The sequence below is a fragment of the Pelodiscus sinensis genome, chromosome 1 (assembly GCF_049634645.1).
Source record: "Pelodiscus sinensis isolate JC-2024 chromosome 1, ASM4963464v1, whole genome shotgun sequence".
Taxonomy (NCBI): domain Eukaryota; kingdom Metazoa; phylum Chordata; order Testudines; family Trionychidae; genus Pelodiscus; species Pelodiscus sinensis.
In genome coordinates this window covers 216121336-216142063 of record NC_134711.1, presented here as the reverse complement: position 1 = coordinate 216142063, position 20728 = coordinate 216121336, and the positions used below count along the sequence as shown (strand labels likewise).

General features: G+C 40.8%; 1 protein-coding gene across 1 annotated transcript; it reads left to right on the top strand.

The window, feature by feature from the left end:
• Window positions 1–13713: 13713 nt before the first annotated feature.
• Window positions 13714–14541, top strand: LOC142823143 (claudin-34-like; the record flags this gene model as incomplete). Its single annotated transcript, XM_075913991.1, has 1 exon — window positions 13714–14541. A coding segment is annotated over one exon (693 nt), but the record flags the coding sequence as incomplete, so codon positions are not given.
• Window positions 14542–20728: the final 6187 nt, after the last annotated feature.

Here is a 20728-nt window from a genome sequence, read left to right as displayed (position 1 = left end):
GTGTTAGTCTGAATCTGCAAAAGTGACAAGGAGTTCTGGGGCACTTTATGGACTAACAGATTTATTGGACCCACCTTGATGAAGTGGATCTTTGCCTATGAAATCTTATGCTCCAATAAATCTGTTAGTCTATAAGGTGCCACAGGACTCCTTGTCACTTTAGCACATCTCCTCATGACCTTTGAAAAATTGTGCATCACCAGGTGATGAATTTAATGTACGTGGAAAAAACATTATTTTTTCTTACTTGTCTAGCTATACTATGATTTTATACTACACAGATTCTAGTGATTTTGATGTTTCATGTAACATTTTTTTCCTAAAATAATATATAATTTAATTATTTTCTAACCTGAGCAATATTGCTTTCTTTAGACTTAGATACACTGTGAAAACATTTATTATTACAGTATTTAACAATGTGTTTCTCAAGCAAACGGTTTCACCACCATGAGGATCTAGGGCAACCTCCCCTTCCATTTTTCACCTACTCCTCCATTGGTCTTAGTTTATTATCTAAAGTAAAGAAAGAATTCCAACTACATGCAGAGCCAGCATTTACAAACAAAACAATTATAACACTCCTCCCCCCACAGGCCTCAGTTGTGCAGGATTGAAAACTTAAAAACTGCTGAATTGTACAGTATTTTCCACCTGATACACTAGTAGCCTTTCTAGAAATCCTGCTATGTCCTATAATACAGGATGTTATATGAGTATTTCTAAAATTGCAGAAAAATACTTTTTTTCAAATAAAATGTATGTGATCATATAACTAAACAGTGTATTATAATGCACAAGGTGATTTATCCAGAGTTGCTTGGATCCTTAACCCAAATAAGTTTTGTTTTTCTTCATTTAAATCTTTGCTCTGGAGTGGGGTAAGGGATAAAGGGGGGTCAGTGTGCAGGCTGCCCTCGGGAGAGATGACAACCCCAGCCCACTGTAACCACAGCAGCTTGGGAGCAGGTGAAAAGCACTTATCTATGGCTGCTGCAGCTGCAGCGGGCACAGCCAGGAGAGGGGTGCATGTACCCTGGCTGGGGGACAAACAGACACACAAAGAAACTCACTGAAATATATAGTAGATAGCTGTCCCTTTTTCCACCTCTGCTATCTGTTGGCCCAAAGGTGTATAGTTGTCTCAGTCCCAATCTCTGGTCCCTTGCTGCCCCCTAGTGTCATTTGATAGTATAACTTGCTCTTACTGAGCTTTCTCATTTTATGGGAAACAATCGAATTCCAAGCACATCCCATTGTTTTGGCACAATCAAACCCTTACCTTGCTTTAAGTTATGGTAAAAGGAAGCTGCATATCAAATTTGGTGGTCCTAGCTCTTATCATTTAGGAGTTATTGAACAAACATACGGATGGACAGACAGACAAATGCACATTTCTAAAATATATACAGTATTACGATGCGCCCCAGTGGGCAGAGTTAAGATTGCACATTCACTTGTTAACTTCAGACTTCTGAAATTTCACTTTGGAATCTTTAGTCAAAAATGTCCCTTGAAAGTATTGGCCCATGAGATGAACAATGCAGAACCATGGCCCTGCTCTCTCTTTTGTTCATTAGCTTGGTCTTGGGCTCTTCCTGAAAATAGCAATGCCTCAGTAAATTATGAATAGTGAATTAAGCCAGTTTGATTCTTACATTTTGATGGTTCGGGTGAGGGCTAGATTATCCATTAGGCACCGTAAGCACAATGCTTAGGCCTACGAAAAATTTAGGGCCTAAAAACAAATTCATAATTGACTCAAAAATAAGAAAAGAAAACTGCTAAGTCACACTTAATAATTTGCTATTTTTTATTAGAATTCATGTGCAAATGTTGAAGATCAATTAAATGCAGGTGTATTAAATCTTTAGTAAAAAACAATACATGGGTATAACGTACAATTAAATATTTACTTTGTGACTCTTTGTTAGCAAAACCACGTATTATGTCATCAAATGTCATTTTTCTCAAAAGCTCACTCTGAATTGAAAGTAGTGCAAGGGAAGATTGTCATTTCTGACCCATGGTAGACTGAAGACAGTTCTTTATATGTTTTAACTTTTAAAAAGAGCGCTCCCCTTCACAGTCTGTTCCCAAGATGGTGAGAGAGATTCTGAAAGCAATGGTGACATTTAGAAAACTTGTCACCAACTTGTCTGCTATTTCTTCACTGATCTTTGCTACCTCAGGTCTCTTCTCTGCATACACATGTGAGAACAATAGAAATTCATCTGTACATTCATGTTCAAGAGCTGATGGATAGATATCTACTAATGCACTTGCCCTAGAGGCGACTTCAGCACTGGACATTGATCTATCTGCAAGAAAACTGAAGTTTTCATTCAATATGGCATATGCTGCTCATTATCTGACCATCTCAACAATAAGTTTATCTATGATAGGATAGAAGCACAGTATGTGAAATTTGTCCCTGATACTCAAATCCAAGACAAACCATACAAACTTCATCATTCCAAATGATGTACATCACAGCTGTCTTGAACTGATCCAGCTTCTTAGTCAGTGACTTTGCCTCACAGACAACTGCAGGTGGTTGTCAATCACTTTCACATATGTCTATCAAAGTCTGACAAATTTCAGAACAGTTCATATAAAGTGCTCTGGTGGCATCACTCTGTGCTGACCATCTTCTTTCTGATATGCTTTGTACAACATAGATATTTTGCTTCGTGTTATTTACTAATTTAGACCAACTCGGGGGTGAAGCTGAGAAAAACGTAAAGAGTAACTGAAAAATCCAAACCCCCTGACTGCTGCAGGGCAACACTCAACAGCAGCTGATCTAACCAAATTCAAACTGTGGGCAGCACATGGAACCCATTCAGCCAAACTCTTAACTTCACAAAAACTAGCTTGAACCCTTGAATAAATGCCACTAATATTGCTGGTGTTATCATATGACTGTGACATTCAGCTTGCAATATCAATGCCATGAAATTTCAGAATATCCTGCAAAAGATTGAATAAGTATTTTCCATCATGTTGCTCAATGGGAATGAACTGAAGAAATTGCTCAACTACATTTCTATCACTGAGTACATAATGAAACACCACCATAAGCTGATCAGTGTGACTAATATCAGGGGATGAATCGATATTGATTCCATAATACTTTGCCTTCTTGCTTTCAGATATTATCTGCGCCATAACTTTGGATCCCAAAATAGCAAAATTCATTGCATATAGTTGACAAAAGATAAGACACATTCCCTCTCCTTGGATTGCCATGTCAATGCATGTGTTCTGAGAGAAATGAATCAAATTCAGTTAGAAGTTCAATGCAACCAAGGTAGTTTCCATTGTTAGGGAAGACAGGCTCTTCAGTGTCCCTACAAAAAGGCTAGTCTTCATTCACAAAGGAATCTTATTAGAACAACTGTTCTCTTTAGGACTTTAGTCCTGTATTTTCATGATCTTTCCTTCATCTTTTCCAGTTCTGCATTAGTTCTGGCAGATTTCTGATGCTGGAGCATCATTGACAGTGCACCAAGATGATCCTTCCACTGCTCATGAGAAATAATTCTAGTGACTGCATTTTTCCAGTCATCAAAACCTGTTAATTGATTAGAGTAGTCATTGACACAGAATAGTTTGCATTTATAGCAATAACTTTACCAGTTGAAGGAGACCAAATAAGCCATTTTCTTTGGACAGTTTCCCTATTTGCCAGTGGTCTGAAAAAAAAGCTTGCTTTTGGCCATGCTGAGTTTGTTAACAGGAGACAATCTGTCTGGAGATGTTAGCCTGTGCTAAAAATTAGTTTGTTTGGAGAGAGACAGATCCAGGTCAGACAAATAAAAGAGGGGGAGAGATTCTGAATTAGCAAATTTTAATTCATTATCTGACTTCTATTGGTGTTTTTCTATTATAAAGCAGTTAGGTTGCTTTTATAGATAAGGATTATGTATATAGGTCAATCACATAATAGGATTCTTTTAACAGATTTTTTGGAGTGCTGTAGATATCTGAAGACTGATCTTTCTTCTTCTTCTTCTTTTTTTTTTTTTTTTTTTTTTTTTTTAAATAGCCTGTGTTATATGGAGTAAATTGTTAAAACTGGAAGAACTTTGCCATGGAACCTGTTTATTTGTTTGGCCTTTCAATTACAGTTGGATTTCAGACAAGTGATTTCCTTTAAATTTTAGAATTTGTTTGGGGAGGGCAGTAAGGCCAGATCTTTTCTATATGGTATAGTTCTCACTCTTATGAGTCAATGGGTGTACTAAGTGTGATGCTAGGTATGTTCTAGAATGAAGACTATATTTGCAACCTCTTTAAAAAATGGATCTGTCTACAGACTCTGAAGCCATATGTTAAAGTGCTGCTTTGGAGAGTCTATTTTTCGAGTTGATGACACACACACCGTGAAAGTTTCAAACAAGGATAACTTTTATCTGTGTTTATAGAGCTCTGTTTCACTTGTACAGTGATCCTAAACATTCATTTAAAATACCCATCACCAACCACCTGATGTTTTACTTCCCTTCCTATTTTCATATTTGTGGCTTTATTTGCTTTCTGTGTTCCTTTATTACTTATTTTTATTGATTTATGTTTGTGCACTATTAATCAAATTAAGAGGTGGCATCCTAGAGAAACTATATAAACCTGAGTACATTCCTTTTTCTCTCCTTTCCAGTGTAAATAAATATTGCATTAATATTTGCAAGGAGAGCATGACTGTTTCCAGTTGATTCATAGATTCCTTTCACATCTTAAAGCTGAGTTATGTGTGGCTAATACTCATTTTGGTGTGTTTACTAGCTTAAGTTGTTAGAAAGGATGATAAAATACATGTAGTCCCATGTAGTGTTAAATTTCTTTTTATTTGATATTAAATAAACATCATAAGCATTGCTCCTTGTTAATTATCCCTTGTTTTAAAATTTTTGTCTTCCATACTTATGAGCTGTTTAAATATATATTTATGCCTACATTTTTTGTTTGTACTGGTGATGCACATAAGAAAATTCAACCTGCCCAAAGATGGAAAATGTTAGAAGGAACACTGCTTATTACTACAGTTTGCAATTCACTGTTGTGTTTCAGAAACCCTAAGCTACCACTAAACAGTGTTTCTGGCATCAGCCAATGTACTATTTTTTCATAGATGACGTTGAACGATCTTGCGACACAGTGTTGCCAAGTTATCAGCTCTGCAGCACAATGCATTGTTCTGCAGATTTTACAATTGTAGCGGTGGCAACATCGCTTTACTTTTTCTCCTTGTCAGCCAATTAACTATCAGGTGAATCCCAAGTTTAACTATAGTATACAACAAAATGGCTTTTATTTTAGAATGAAGTTCCATACATTTCTCACACAGAGCTCCATTTTCAAGAGCAAAAATTAAAGTGGGTGTTGTTAGGAGTATAGGTGATAGGGGTTTTCTCCCTTATATATTTCTATATAATCTAATTTAAGGGCCTACAATTATGAGAGTGCTGAGGGCCTACGAAGAGCTAAATCTGGCCCTGGTTCAGGTAAGCAGATATTATAAGCAAAGATGTCCTAAATCATGTGACAACATTCTAAGAACTTCCTGAGGGTTTTTTGTGTTATAGAATAATCAAAGGATCCAATTCAGAACAGTGACCATGGAAACGCAACATATATGGGATGGCTATGAGAATGTTCGATTTTATTTTTAAAGCCAAGAGTTTGGATGAGTTCTTTCCATTCTTCTGAAAAAGCAGAAGCAAACAGTAGGTCGACAGTTTCTGAGAGGTGTCATTTTTTCTTAATAATGCTTATTCTTTATGGATGATTTCTGGTTCAGCCATATATACTGTCAGTAAGAGCCTTGATCAGGTGGGAACTTTTAGACTTTTAAATACTACTTTTCTTTAATCTGTAAACACCCCACTAATTTATTGTATTGCTTACTAGCAATAAGTGTTTAAATGCATTTAAACTTGTAGTGGCTGGTCAATACGTGAGTGGGAGTCACATAGCGTAGACTATGTCTGCATTAGAAATGCTAGAGTGGCATATCTGCAGTGCTGTAGTGTAGACACATGCTAAAGTGATAGAAGGGGTTCTTCTATCACTGAGTAAATTCACCTCTCCCACAGCTGGTATATTGGTTGACCTAGCATTGCCTTCCAGGGGCTTAAATGTGAATTTTTCACACCCCTGAGTGATGAAGCTAAGTTGATCTCAATTTTAAGTGTAGATTAGGCTTTAAATACTAATATGATACGAATCAAGAACTATCATAGATAATAATATATCATTCTGGTTTCTACTATCTAGTTATGTGATATCTAAACCTATATAAAAGTAGATTGAGCAAGATGGCAGATTGTGGCTGCACAATTGTTTGGGCTGGGATTATCAAAGGAGTTACCAAAGGGGACATAAGGTCATATTGATGGTGTAATGGAAGACTCAGGACAGATACAGTGACAGAAGGCAAAAACTTCCTAACTCTCAGAATGGTTAAACACTGGAATAAGTTGCCTCAGGAGGTTGTGTAATCTCCATCACTGGAGATATTTAAGACCAGGTTAGTTAGACATCTATCAGGAATGATCTAGATGGTACTGGGTCCTGCCATGAGGACAGGGGACAGGACTTGATGATCTCTCGGGGTCCTTTCCAGCTCTAGTGTTCTATGATTCTATGATTCTAACTTTCCCTAGCCAGATAGGACTGCAAACTCAGAGGTGCTACTCTAGAATTACTCTGTGATATCCCATTTAGATATTGCTCACAGGGGAGCTGACAGACTAGTCCGGCCTCTGGGCAAGATAAAGGGAGGGGCAGCTCTGTGCTCCTGGAAGGGGTGTGGCCTCTAGCAGAAGGGGAAAGGGCTGGGGATACAGCACTCAGTGCTGCCCAGAGCATGCTACACTATGCTTTGAAGGGCTCTGTGGCAGCCAGGAACCCCAGACCCTTTCACATTTCACTTGCCCTCTGATTGCTTATAAAGCTGCTTTCTCAATAACTATATTTACAAATGTATTTAAAATTTCACTTTCAAAGCTACAGACTGGAACACTTACAAACTACAGACTTACATAAACGTACTTGCAGTTTGAAATTTTGAAAATGAAAGACCAGCTGTTTATTGATAGAAATAAATTGACAATTGGTTCCATATGAAAAATAACTGTTTGGATCACACACATTCCTCCTATACAAGTATATAGTTAGATAGGTATAGATAAAGAAACATGAATCTCTAACAATATACCAATCTTTATTCCCAATAAGGACATGATTATCAGGATATTATTAACAGTTTCTAATTACTGATTTTTCTTTAATGTCTTTTTAAATACCATGAGATGAAATAGCTTTTTATTATACTATGAAGGGTTTATCATATACTGGTAACACATGGACATTTATCAGAGTTAATGCATCTAAGAAAGAGTTGATTAGATACACATTTTTACTGCTAATAGTGACTATCATCTTCCTATAGGTAAAGTGTTTCCTGTCAAGTTAGAGTTGATAAGAAGAACTGGAGCTAGGATCTGTAAAGATCATACTGTAGAGTATGCTAAATCTGAGTGACATTTCAAAATAATTGGGACATCATCTTTTCCCCAGTGTTGTCTTTGGTGAGTACTATACCAAACTGCCCAGTGTCTTCATGTACTACACAGAAAACTTCATGTTTTCTGTGGACTAGGATCAGCACTACTCTCACTGTATGTGTTATAGGCCTTTTACACTAATAGCTAATGGACATTCTTCTTTGAGTAGATGCAGCCACGGTATTCTACTTAGGTATGTGCATGCCCAGCACTCTGGCACTGGAGAACTTTGTCTAGAAGAACGCATACGGGAGGCACTCACTGGCTGCAGTGCTAGCCCCTCCCCTGACCATGTAAGGACAATGCCAACCCAATCCTCTAATTTCTTTATCATCTTCCCCTCCCCCATGGCTAGAGTTGGAGTTCCACATGGTTTTCTTCACTTTGTATTTTTCAGTCAGTTTCTGAGACATTTCTTCTTGTATAGAGTTGTTAGTTGTACTCTAAGTTGTTTAGTGTTAGTTTAGTTAAAGTATTTGGGTGACCCTGTGTGATATCCTCACAGGATTCAAACCTTGTCAGGTGGGGGAAGACGGGGAAAGCCCAAATGTGACCCTTACACCATGACCTTCTTGTGTCTACAATAAAGGACACATTAAAGAGAAGGGCTCTATTAGCCACCTACTCACAAAGAGATGACAAGAGACTCGTGGCTGCTAGAGCAGGCCGTGATCATTCCACAAATCATTCTCAAGATGAAATGGGACTGCACTAAGCTCATTCTCATTGCTGTAGCATGTCTGAGTCAATATGGGTTCTTGCATTATTGTTGCAGCCTCCTGTATATCTTCCTCTTCATTCGGACAACCTAGCATCACGTTCAAGCTTTGCATCCAACACTCAGCTCTTTACATCTCATGCATGGATGCTTCATGGTTAGATGAGGAGAAGGGACAATACTGGGAGGTGATCTAGCATGTCTTGAACAATAGTAAAGAGCACTCTACCAGATCGACCTATTCAGCCCTTTGGAACTGGTTTTCAATGTGGTCATGAGCCTAAAGAAAACAAAAGAAGCAGTCATGTAGCACTTTAAAGACTAACAAGATAGTTTATTAGGTGATGAGCTTTCGTGGAGCAGACCCACTTCTTCAGATCATATTCTGAAAGTGAATTGGCATGACCATTATATAACAGAGGGATACAATGAATAAAGTAAATATAAGAACATAAGAACGGCCGTACTGGGTCAGACCAAAGATCCATCTAGCCCAGTATCCTGTCTGCCAACAGTGGCCAGCACCAGGTGCCCAGAGAGGGTGGACCGAAGACAGTGATCAAGCGATTTGTTTCCTGCCATCCCTCTCCAGCCTCTGACAAACAGAGGCCAAGGACACCATTTTATCCCCTGGCTAATAGCCTTTTATGGACCTAACCTCCATGAAATTATCTAGCTTCTCTATTATAGTCCTAGCCTTCACAGCCTCCTCTGGCAAGGAGTTCCACAGGTTGACTACACGCTGTGTGAAGAAGAACTTTCTTTTATTAGTTTTAAACCTGCTATCCATTAATTTCATTTGGTGTCCTCTAGTTCTTCTATTTAGGGAACTAATCAATAACTTTTCTTTATCGACCCTCTCCACACCACTCATGATTTTATAGACCTCTATCATATCCCCCCTCAGTCTCCTCTTTTCTAAACTGAAAAGTCCCAGTCGCTTTAACCTCAACAAATTACAAACTAATGAATTGGCTACGTAGAAAAGAAGGTGGGGACGAGGGGACAAGGAAGGAGGAAATTGCTTATTATGAGAGTCAATTAAGTGGCTAATCTGGAGTTAGTATGAATATCAAAACGTGGGGAGGCTGTCTTTTTAATGTGTAAGGTAATTATTATCTCCATTAAGGCCCATTTGCAATGTGTCCAATTTTAGCATAACTAAAAGTTCTGAAGTCTCCTCTATAATATGGTGTGAAAGTCTCTTTGTAGTAAGACACATATTGTCAGGTCTTTAAGAGAATGGCCAGTTTGACTGAAATGCTGGCTGGCAGGTTTCTGTGTGTGGAGATTTCTGATGTCTGATCAGTGAGCATTGATTCTCTGGCAAAGTGACTGACCAGTTTTTCCAATATACATCGCAGAGGGACATTGCTGGCACATGATGGCATATATCACATTGCTGGATGTACAGGAATATGAGCCTAGGGAGTTCATCTGAAGCTGGCTGGCATCTAGGCAATCGTAGAGTGCCAGTTATACCTTCAGTCTTCTGGTCTTGCACTTAGTATGTTAAGAGTCCAGCTGATGGCAATTTCAGCATTTCATCCGCCCGGCCATGGAAAGTTGTTGGTTTCAAACTTCATGGCAGTGAGGTTCTTGAAAGAGTCATTTGTCTCCGCCCACTGTTTAAAGAGCCAGTTCCTTTGAGGGACTTTAATATTGTCTTAGCAACTTGGGACCTCCATTTGAACCTCTGTCGACTTCTTCTTTCCCTCTTATGTGACAGAAAACTATCTGCCTTGTGGTGAGGAACAGAATTTGATGATAGTACTCCCTTGCACACACTTTTCTAAAGACAAAGTAACCTACAGCCACACCCTAAGTTTCACTTGAACCAAGCTAAATATTTGCCAGTGTTCTTGCCTAAGTCTCATTCAAACCCAGAGGAACAATGTCTTCAGACATTGGATGTCGGGTGATGTTTAACTTTGTATTTGGATAGGACTTTCTGCTCCTCATCTTGTTTGTCTCGTAAAGGGTCAAGCGGTCTTTTCAGAGATACTCTCTGGATGAATAACTTCCTGTATCCTACCAGTACACACAGTAACCTAAGCTATGCCTCCACAAAGGGTGTGAGCTCATTCCATGACAGCCCAGATCATGTCAACAGCATTTCTAAATGACATTCCTATATAGGACATTTGCAAGGCTGCCACTTGGCCATGCATGCATACTTTTACAAACAAGTATACCATTACTGCTGCATTCAGATCAAATGCATACTTTGGGAAGGCAACCCTACAGTCTTTGTTTAAATAAATAAATTCAAAGCCTCATCTCCTATGAGTACTACCTGTCAGTGATGACTCAAATAAGTCAATATATATAATGGATGGATGGATGGATGGATGGAGATATATATATATATATATATATATATATATATATACACACACACACACACACACACACACACACACAGGAGGCCCACGACTTGAGACATGATCCATTCCATTCCATCGCAAGTCGGGGGCATCGTAACTCGAACCCTCATTTACGATAGGTGTCATGAACATGAGGAAGCCAGGTGCAAAACCTGGGGGGTGCTGCACCCTTATTTCCTGTGCCTATCTTTACATACCAAATATGCTAAACATTTGTATGCCTTTCATGCTTTGGCCACCATTCTAGAGGACATGCTTCCATGCTGATGATGCTTTAAGAAAAAATAAAAAAGATGTGTTAACTGAATTTGTGACTGAATTCCTTGGGGGAGAACCATATATCTCCTGCTCTGTTTTATTCTGGCAGATATTTCATGCTATAGCAGTTTTGAATGATGACCCAGCACTTGTTCATTTCAGAGCAGGACTGAGTGGACTGGTAGGATCTAAAGTTCTACATTGTTTATTTTTTAATTAAGTTTTTTCCATATAATTCTGTATTTGTAAGTTCAACTTCATGCTGCAGAGATTGAACTACACCACTTGTACTAGGTGAAGTGAAAATAAGTTTTCCTTTTGTTTTTTTACAGTGCAAATATTTGTAATCAAAATACATTTATAGTAAGCACTGTATACTTTGTATTCTATGTTGTAATTAAAATCAATATATTTGAAAATGTGGAAAATATCCAAATATTTAAATGAAAGGTATTATATTATTGTTTAATGGCACTATTAATCATGAGATTAATCATGATTATTTTTTTTAGTTGCTTGACAAGCTTAGTATATAGGTACTGAGATCTGCACAGATCACCTGTTTCTGGAACAAAGTATAATGTTGTGGTATTGTAGAGTACTGTTGCAGTGCAGGTGCTTTCTACGAACAAACATGACTTTAGTCAACATTCAAGACACTCAGTGTAGTAATTCTGTAGCTGAATGTAGCTTGGTCAGAGAATGCTTATACAGGCAGTCCCCGACTTACGCAGGGACTTACGTTGGATCCGCACTTACGAACGGGGCTTTCTCGCCCCGGAGCTCGCAGGCAGCAGTCCGCCACCTCGACCTCCGGGGCGAGAAAAGCTGCTCCCGGTGCCCCATGTCTGCTGGGGACCGTCTCCAGCAGACCAGGGACACCGGGAGCGAAGCCGCAGCCGCTGCCGCTGCGGCTTTGCTCCCCGTGTCCCTGGTCTGCTGGGGGGGGGGGCGCAGCTAGTGTGCCCCCCCCCCAGCAGACCAGGCTTTTGTTGTGGACCCTGGGGCAGAGCAGCTGGGGCGCTGCCGGTTGGTCCCGTAGCGCCGCTCTGGGCACTACTGGACCAACCCGGCAGCACCCCAGCTCCTCTGCCCAGACGTCCTGATTCAGCCGCTGCTGGTCAGTTTCAGCAGCGGCTGAATCAGGACGCCTAGGGCAGAGCAGCTGGGGTGCTGCTGGGTTGGTTCAGTAGCGCCGAGGAGTGGTGCTACTGGAGCAACCCAGCAGCACCCCAGCTGCTCTGCCCCAGGTGTCCCCAAGTCAGCCGCTGCTGAAACTGACCAGCGCTGACTACAGGAAGCCCGAGGCAGAGTTGCTCTGCCCCAGGCTTCCTGGAATCAGCCGCTGATCAGTTTCAGCAGCAGCTGACTTGGGGAAGCTTGGGGTTCTTAAGTTGAATCTGTATGTAAGTCAGAACTGGCGGTCAGTTTCAGCAGCGGCTGAATCTGGACGCCAGTTCTGATTTACATACAGATTCAACTTAAGAACAAACCTACAGTCCCTATCTTGTACGTAACCCGGGGACTGCCTGTACTAGACAGCTTGCTGTAGCTGGGGTAGAAATCTCACTCACAGAAGGAAGCTCCTGTTTCACTCATTCATAATTTCCTAAAAAAAAAATATTCTTTGTAGTTGAAAACGTTTAGGCTTGACCTACCCTCCCCTCCCAAATATTGGAGGGTGAGAAGGATGACATTGGAAGAAAATAAATTTTTGAGAGAAGATATATTTCAGCAACTTCCTGTAGGGATATCAATATGAAAGATGGTTGTGAAGCTCTTCCGGGATATGCCAGAGTGGAAGGCATCTCATCTCCACCTGTCTGGGCGTGGTGCAGATCAGCTTCCTGAATCCACCAGCCTCTGGCAGCACAAATACTATCTTTCAGGCCTTTACAGACCTCACTTTCTCTGCACAGGCAGTCATAGGCACACACCAAACTCCCATTCCTCAGAGTGTGCCCTGTGCAGAATCTCTTACAGCATATACCTAGATTTACCAGGCCAGCTGTTTCCAAAGGAATAGAAAACACCAGCTTATAAAATTCAGCTCAGAATGTTGATAACACATTGCAAAAGAGTCAAAACTGGCTATACATATTGACAGACAGATGAGTAAAGATCTCCTGTCTGACAGAGAGCCTGTTTTTCATCTTTGCTGCTGACCAGTATCTTATAGACATGAAGAACATATTTTCAGTATACAAACATATCAGCTTGCTTAGTATTTGTACACACATTTCACAATGATATGACTGACAGTCAAAGTGTGACCTCAACTTTTATTTGAAGTCTCACATGACATTCTTTGGTGAACCAGATGGTACATATCAGAACCTGGAAGATCTCATAAACTTTCACCCTTCTCAGTTGGCATTAACATGTTCTTGGTCATAATGAAAATAAATAATGAAATGCTGAGTTCAAGCATGTTCAACAGAAGATACCATCATGAGGAAAAAGATGAAATTTTCATTCTTTGTTCAGAAAGTTCAAACACAGGCCTGATCCTGCAAGTACACAAGCATGGGGTTGCATATGTGAACAGCTCCATTGGTTTAAATGAATAAAGTAACGGTCATGTGGATGTAAGTGCATGCAGGATCAGGTCCAAAGTCTGCAAAACTCATCAATATGAGATTTTTTTCTTCACTAAAAGAAAATGTATTGCAATTATATTAATGAATATCTATTGGGACTTTTTTCACTGACAAGTAATGATAAAAATTAAAATATTGGGTTTCTTTTTCAGCGCCCATGTGATGATCTTCTTGGCTAATTTGGTTGCGTGAAGACTGATGAAGATCTTGAGACAATGTCCACTCTGTTTACAAGAACGACCCTCCAACTAACTGGCTTTTCTATGGGCTCTCTTGGCTGGATTTTATCCTGTATTACAATGAGGCATTCAGAATGGAGGCTCTGGCTTGTGGATAATGCCACCATCTTCTCCTCTGGTGTAGCCCAGGTGGGAATCTGGAAAATCTGCTTTCCCCCACATTTAAGAACCTCCAGTGATTATGGTATTGTGTGTTGTCATGAATTCAAATTCAATGAAAACTTCTTCCCTGTGGAAATGTTTCTGGCCCAGGTCCTCCTGCTCATTGCCACTTTCTTGGGAGGATCAGGAATATTTTTCACTTTCTTACCACCCTGGCACTTTTATAGGGGAACAATTCACAAAAGGCAGGCTACCTGCTTGTTTCTAGCTGGAGGGATTGTGTATATAATTACAGGGCTCTGTGTCTTAGTTCCAGTGAGCTGGAATTACTATTCAGTAGCAACCAATAAAAGCATCCCCTTTCCTCCTTCTTTCAACCTGCCCTCTAGACCTATGGCACAGAACATTGGGATTGCTATTCCTTCGGGAATCTCATCTGGCCTCATGTTGCTAATCAGTGGGATCATTTTCCTCTATATCAGATCTCCTGTGATGTCTGTTAGGGTAAACCCTATAATCCCAAGATCATAGCTATCAGCCTAAAGAGAGAGACAACATCGCAGAAAGTATTTTCTAGAAACTCTTTGGTCCATACTCCTGCCTCTAATTGTAATAACAATGTAATATTTTAATCAGACAAATACAAATAAAAGTTGATTAGCTCTTACAAATATAAAACTGAGACTCCTATTAATTGCCAAACACTTTCAAGGATTTGTCAATACTGTAATATCAACTGCTGTTTCACTCTACCACCGATAAATTTTGGTATCTTCTCTATGTACGTAAACATCAGTCACCTACTGAAGAATTAAAAAAACCAAGCAGACATACAGCTATTCACAGATGAAACCATTTTATGGAGTTGTGTAAGTAAGCACCTGGCACTGTAATACCTTTGAAACTGTATCTTCTAAGAATATAAACCCCCGGTGTGCTTGTTGTCATCATCAATCATCATCATATTCAAATGTTGGGAGCATGTGTCTCCTCTTGCCCCCAACATCACCCATGCTTGCATGCCCTAGCACAAATGAAGCACTGCTTATTGTTAAAAAGAGGACTGCAGCACTCTGAACTCACCACAGCCCAAAGTCTCACAGGAGTCCTAGGAGCCCTGGGAGGTATTGCTCCCAAAGCAGAATGAAACTGTGGAGCAACACTAGAGACCAGTACAGTGGGGAGGGGATAGATCTATGTTGTTGCCTCACTGGGTGCTACATGGAATTTAGGGGACTTGACAGGACCGTCTGTGGCATTTGGAATCATCACCTACTGGAGCTGCTGCTCTGGGAAGACAATCTCACAAAAGACAGATGCTTAGGCATGAAGCATACAGCAGAAGCTTAAAAAAAAAGAAGTCAGAAGCCCTAAGAGGCACAATACCCCCAGAAGTATAGGAAGTGTTACAACAGGAAGAGCAGGTGAGCCAGAGTTCCATACCGATTGTGAGATGCCTTTACTGTGGGAGACATCATGAGTGGGTAAAGGAGGAGTTCCCCACACTAAGACAGCATTTTTTTTAGATTAATTGAATCATTTTAGCCATTTGGGAAAAACATGAGCTCTCAGAGGGTATGTCTACACTACCACCCTAGTTTGGCTAGCTGCATAGGTCACAAGAGGATTTACAAAGTGAAATTGGGGATGAGTTGAAAATCTTCCAGACCTACTACTAGATTGCCTTTCACCCTACAGAAGTACAGCAGATGAGTAAATCTGAAATCAAGCATATCAGCTGTTGTTAGTTAGGACATAGTTTCCAACATCACTGTTAAGAGTTAATTGCCGAGGTCTTTAAACTGAGACACTCAGTGCATAACATATTATAATGAAGCCTTATCACCAGATTCTCTTTTGTTACAGTAAATTCAATGAGATGACAATGATTGGTTTATGCATACAATGAGACCAACCCACACAATATAGCTATACATTAAAGCATTTATAATTTCCTAGCAGATATGAAGGACATGTTAGAATTTGGAATGAACAAACCATCATACCAAAGAAAAATCAAATGGATAGTAGTGAAGTCTAATTTTTATCAAAATGTGCTAATGTGCATTGAGATGTGTTTAATGGCTTACAAATAAAAAACAACAACGTAGGACAAGATGTCTGTTACCAAATGTTCTGACAGGTTGTACCTCCCTGGTCTGGCACCCTTGGCACCCGGCTGGTCCTGAAGCAGGGAATTTGCCAGACCAGACTACCCTGCCTCTTTTCCCAAGCATCCCCTCCATCCCTGCTCCTTCTCTTCCCTCCCTCAGCTTGAGCTATTTGCAGCACTCTGGAAGCATGGGGGAGGAACTGCTGAGCACAGGGCCTGATTTTTCCCCATGAATGCTCCAGCCTGGGGTGCCAAACCATAGATGTTGCCAGACAATGGAAGTCTGGACTATAGAGGTCCAACCTGTATTCTGTAACAAGTCACCACTATACTGAAGGTCAAGGGGATCAGATACCTGTCACAACAAAAGAGTCAATATATTTCTCTACATGCCTCAACACAGTTTTCTTTCTGACATACATTTTCATAATCTTCAAACCCAAATTCATCAGACTTTTTTCCAGAGTGCATGAATTTATTTTGCACAGCAGTTTTTAGCAAGACACTATGGGAACTGTATTTGTGGAACAAATTAATTTGAGAAGCATGAATTTAATGCTGAGGCTTTCTGCCTTTTAATCAGACGAATCAGATCTTTTGTTAATCAAACCAAGCTCTGAAATCTATTCACAGTGAATAGAAAAAGTTGGAAAAAAATATGTCAATGTATTAGAAGTTAAGTAAAATGATACTCCCAAAGGATAATGGTTTTAGGAAATTTAGCTGGTATTACTCTTGTTCATACATAGTCTGTCTTGTACAAAGAAGAATGTCTTGAAATACCGTGTGCGGTAGGAAAATGTCTGTTTAGCTCATGAGCAGTATTGAAACAGAACTGTGATTTGATCAGATGAAAGTTCCCTGCCAAAAGCAAAAATCCACCAGTCTAGCCACAGAACAAAGTATCACCATACTCCCAAAAGGACATGTTGTTTGGTACATTAGGATCCCAAAACTTCGCTGCTGTGATGTGAGCCATGAAAAACACAAGAGCCAAAGCTATGAACCTGCGAGAGGAAAGAGAACTCCACCTAAAATGGTTGTATTTCTTTTTACATTGCTCCCACAGAACTTCAGACAGGTTTAATCGGGGTAGAGGTCAAATATCCAAGTGGTTACAGAAGGATATATTAGAATCCCAGCCATTTAGATTTCAGCAGGAAGATACAATATACTGTTGTAGTTTTTTCAGTATATGAACATGTTTTCCATAAATGCAGCAGATAATTTTCATTTGCAACCAAACCTGATGACAATGTGAATGACTTAAGGCAACAATGTAGTCATCAGAGGGCAAATATAGCCACCAAGGAGAAGGAATATCCCGGAAAGTTCAGCAAAGCAAAGTCCGTTATCCATTTTGCTTCTGTCTTGACTCACTCTGGCTGGAAATGAATTGCATCAATGAATCATGACACAGCAGTCTTATTGGACATAAATCCAAAAACACAGAGCAATTAATCTGTTTGTTCTTACTTTTGAATTTATTCCATCACATCTCATATAAAAATGCAGCCGCTAATTAAATCAGTGCATTTTTTGTTTTGTTTTTTCTTAATGAGCTGCATATTGTTCTGTCAAAACCACTGTGATTAAATCTGGCATAATCTCTAAATCAGGCACTGGCTAAAATTATGCCCTAAATTTATACACAATGAATTCCATACCATTATGTTTCTTGATGTTAACAATTTCCAAAAATATATGTTGAGCCACAGTTTATTTTTAATTCATTCAATTGATTTATAGAGGTGGCTTTTGGGTCCTGTGAGACTTTTGGCTAAGAAAAGCCTTAGAGAGAAGCTCTTCATATGACAATCCCAAATTTAATGTCATATTATTGGGTGTGCTGCTGTCTAAGCATATTGATTGTAGGAGATAGATTAATGGAGGTTAGGTCCGCCAATGACTATTAGCCAGGATGGGTAGGAATAGTGTCCCCGCCTCTGTTTCTCTGGAGTGGGCGACAGGGGAGAAAATCACATGAGGATTACCTGTTGTGATCCCTCCCTCTGGGACATCTGGTATCAGCCACTGTTAGCAGACAGGATACTGGTTTAGATGGACCTTTGGTTTGACCCAGTCTGACCATTCTTATGAGAGAAGAAGAGACAGACATGATTTGCATTGTGAAGGAGAGAATAAAATTGACACACTATTAATAATCTGCTTGGACTCTTAAAACCAGCCCTTCTAAGTAATCACATAGTATGTTTTTTTTTTTTAAAGTTTTTGTCGGCCATGTACTCAATGTGCGTCTTGGCATGTTGACTTTCCTCCTTCAGTTTCCTTTGTTTGGCTCTTTATCTGCAGTTATTTCTATGCTTGTTGATTTTAGCATTTTGCCTGCAGCTGAGAAATGTGTGGTGGAAGAACTTTCTCCCCATTGAATGGCCTCTGGAAATTCCCACTCTGGGGCTGTGCTTAGCTCCCATAATGGAACCTGAGGTAGCTCTGCCTGATGGAGTGTTCTTCTGCCCCTCGCACAGGGCCCTTCTGTGCATTTGGTGCGGGAGGCTATAAAAAGAGGGAGTGCTGTTTTGGTCAGTTCCTTCCAGTTGTCAGTCACAAAGGATTAAGAAATAGAAGCTCCCTTTTCAGGGCCTCACTGCTTTATTTATGTATTTATTCATTTATTTTACAAAATTCATAGTATTGGCTAGCAATAACACTTAAATTAGTGTATTAGAATGTGAGAGAGAGTAGTTATTTTGAAACATGGGTTACGTTTTTGAAAAAATCTCAATGCAAATGCAAAGACTAAGAAGCTAGGTGTGTACCGCGCACAGGCCTAGTGGGGTGTGTTCCCCAGAGGGGTCTTAATAGGCCAATTAACATGAAGGGCAGCACGGGTGAAGCAGCTAGGCTTAAATGATGAAGCCCAGCTGGGGAGCAGCAGGGTGATGATTATAAAGCAAGAAGGTTTGGAGCAGGGAATGGCTAATAGAGTGTGTGTCTGACACCTTTTTACTCTTTTTTGGGGGGAAGGGGGGAGAGAGAGAAAGATGTTGACCAAGGCAGCATGGCATCTGAGGGAATAGATCTTGTCTTTCAGCTAGAGAGTCCCTAAAATGGAATAGATTTTGGCTGTCAGCTAAGGAGTTCTATACTGGAACCTGAGGGGTGGGTGTGGCACCAAAGAAATGAAGGGATAAGAGATGTAAGGATTATGGAGTCCAGAGATAGATGGATGACTTGCTGTAAGGTCACTGACTATAGTTTGGTTGGACTCTGTTACTTTTGAAGGTGTTGACTAAAATGTAACCTGGCCAAATGTGTCAGTGACTGTCAGCAGGGAGCTGTATATTGGGAAACTGCTTCTTCACCATGCCACTCCTGTATTGAGTGAACCCTTTCATACAAAAATATAAGTGCTGTGCTACTTGCCCTTACATCTTATCATTGTTGAATACACATACCAACCTGCCTTGGAGAAAGACAGTCCTGATCTAGGCACCCCATTTGCACGTCTGTTGCTCTGATAGTAAGGAAAGAGATAGAGATCAAATGGAAGGTTCTTTTTCTACAAAAACCATCAACAGCCAAGCCTCTGGATGTTATGGGAAGATTCACAGGTCAGCTTCAACCCTGCTATCTCTGTAGAGAAAACAGAAACAATACAAGGGTATGTCTGCATGAAAGCGTTATTTCAAATATCTTATTGCGAAATAGTTAATTTGAAATAAGTTATTTTGAAATAATGCATCTACACCCACAATGCATTTTGAAATAGCGTTTTTCTATTTCAAAATAGTGTGTCCACACTGAGTGGATGCTGAATCGCATTTCAGGCTGGCCGGAACCAAGTCCAGCAGGGCATCAGGTCAGGAGTGTCTTTGTGTGGCTGTTTCCTGAGGCTACCTGAGGCTTGTGTTTAAAGAAGTTCTCAGGTTTCCCTGCTTGCTTGCCCACCTCAATGAGGGACAGCAAAGCATTTTGTCTCTGCATGCTCTGATTGCTGTCACTCAGAACACCACAGCACTTTGCAACATGGAGCCAGAGCTGCCCCTGGGCACTCTGGTACTTCTCTTGGACATGTTGATGTGAGCCTGGCTGCACTTTCTGCAGGCTGCCATCCGGGAGGTCCAATGGGGGGCTGTCAGTATCCAGGAGGCCCTGTGGGAGAGCTGCCACCCTGAGGAGCACTAACAGTCTTCTTGGTCTGCTCCACTGGGGCTTGTGCCTCATTCCTCCCTCACGTCCTTCCACTTACCCCCCCAACCACCCTCCAGATGTAAAATAAAATACACATTTTTTCATAAACACGAACTGTCTTTATTTGACACAACTGGGGGGAGGGGGAATGAAACTCGGGTGAGACCGAGGAAAGGAGGTGGGGAAAGGGTGGGAGAGGGCAGGGGGAAACCTGGGAGGAGGGAGCTGAAAGGGGTAAGCAAGGAGAAGAAGGGTGACAGGGGAAGCTCAGCTGTAGGGTTTCACCAGGCCAACTGTCTCCCAGCACCGTGAATGCGAGGGCCTCGGGGTCCCCAGGGGGACGGGGAGGGGATGGAGGGTGAGGAGGGTATGGAGGGAGAAGCAGGAGTGGGAGGAGGAGCGGTAGCTGGGGAGGCAGTAGGTGCTGGAGGATGCTGTGCAGGTCTCGCAGTACCCCCAGGTGCTGCTGTTAGTACTTCTCCACTGCATGGGTGGTCCTGCGGAGCCCTCGGGTGCAGGAGTATGTCCCAGGCGGGGTGGTGCACCCTGCACGCGCAGCTGGTGAGGCTGTGGAGAAACAAGAGA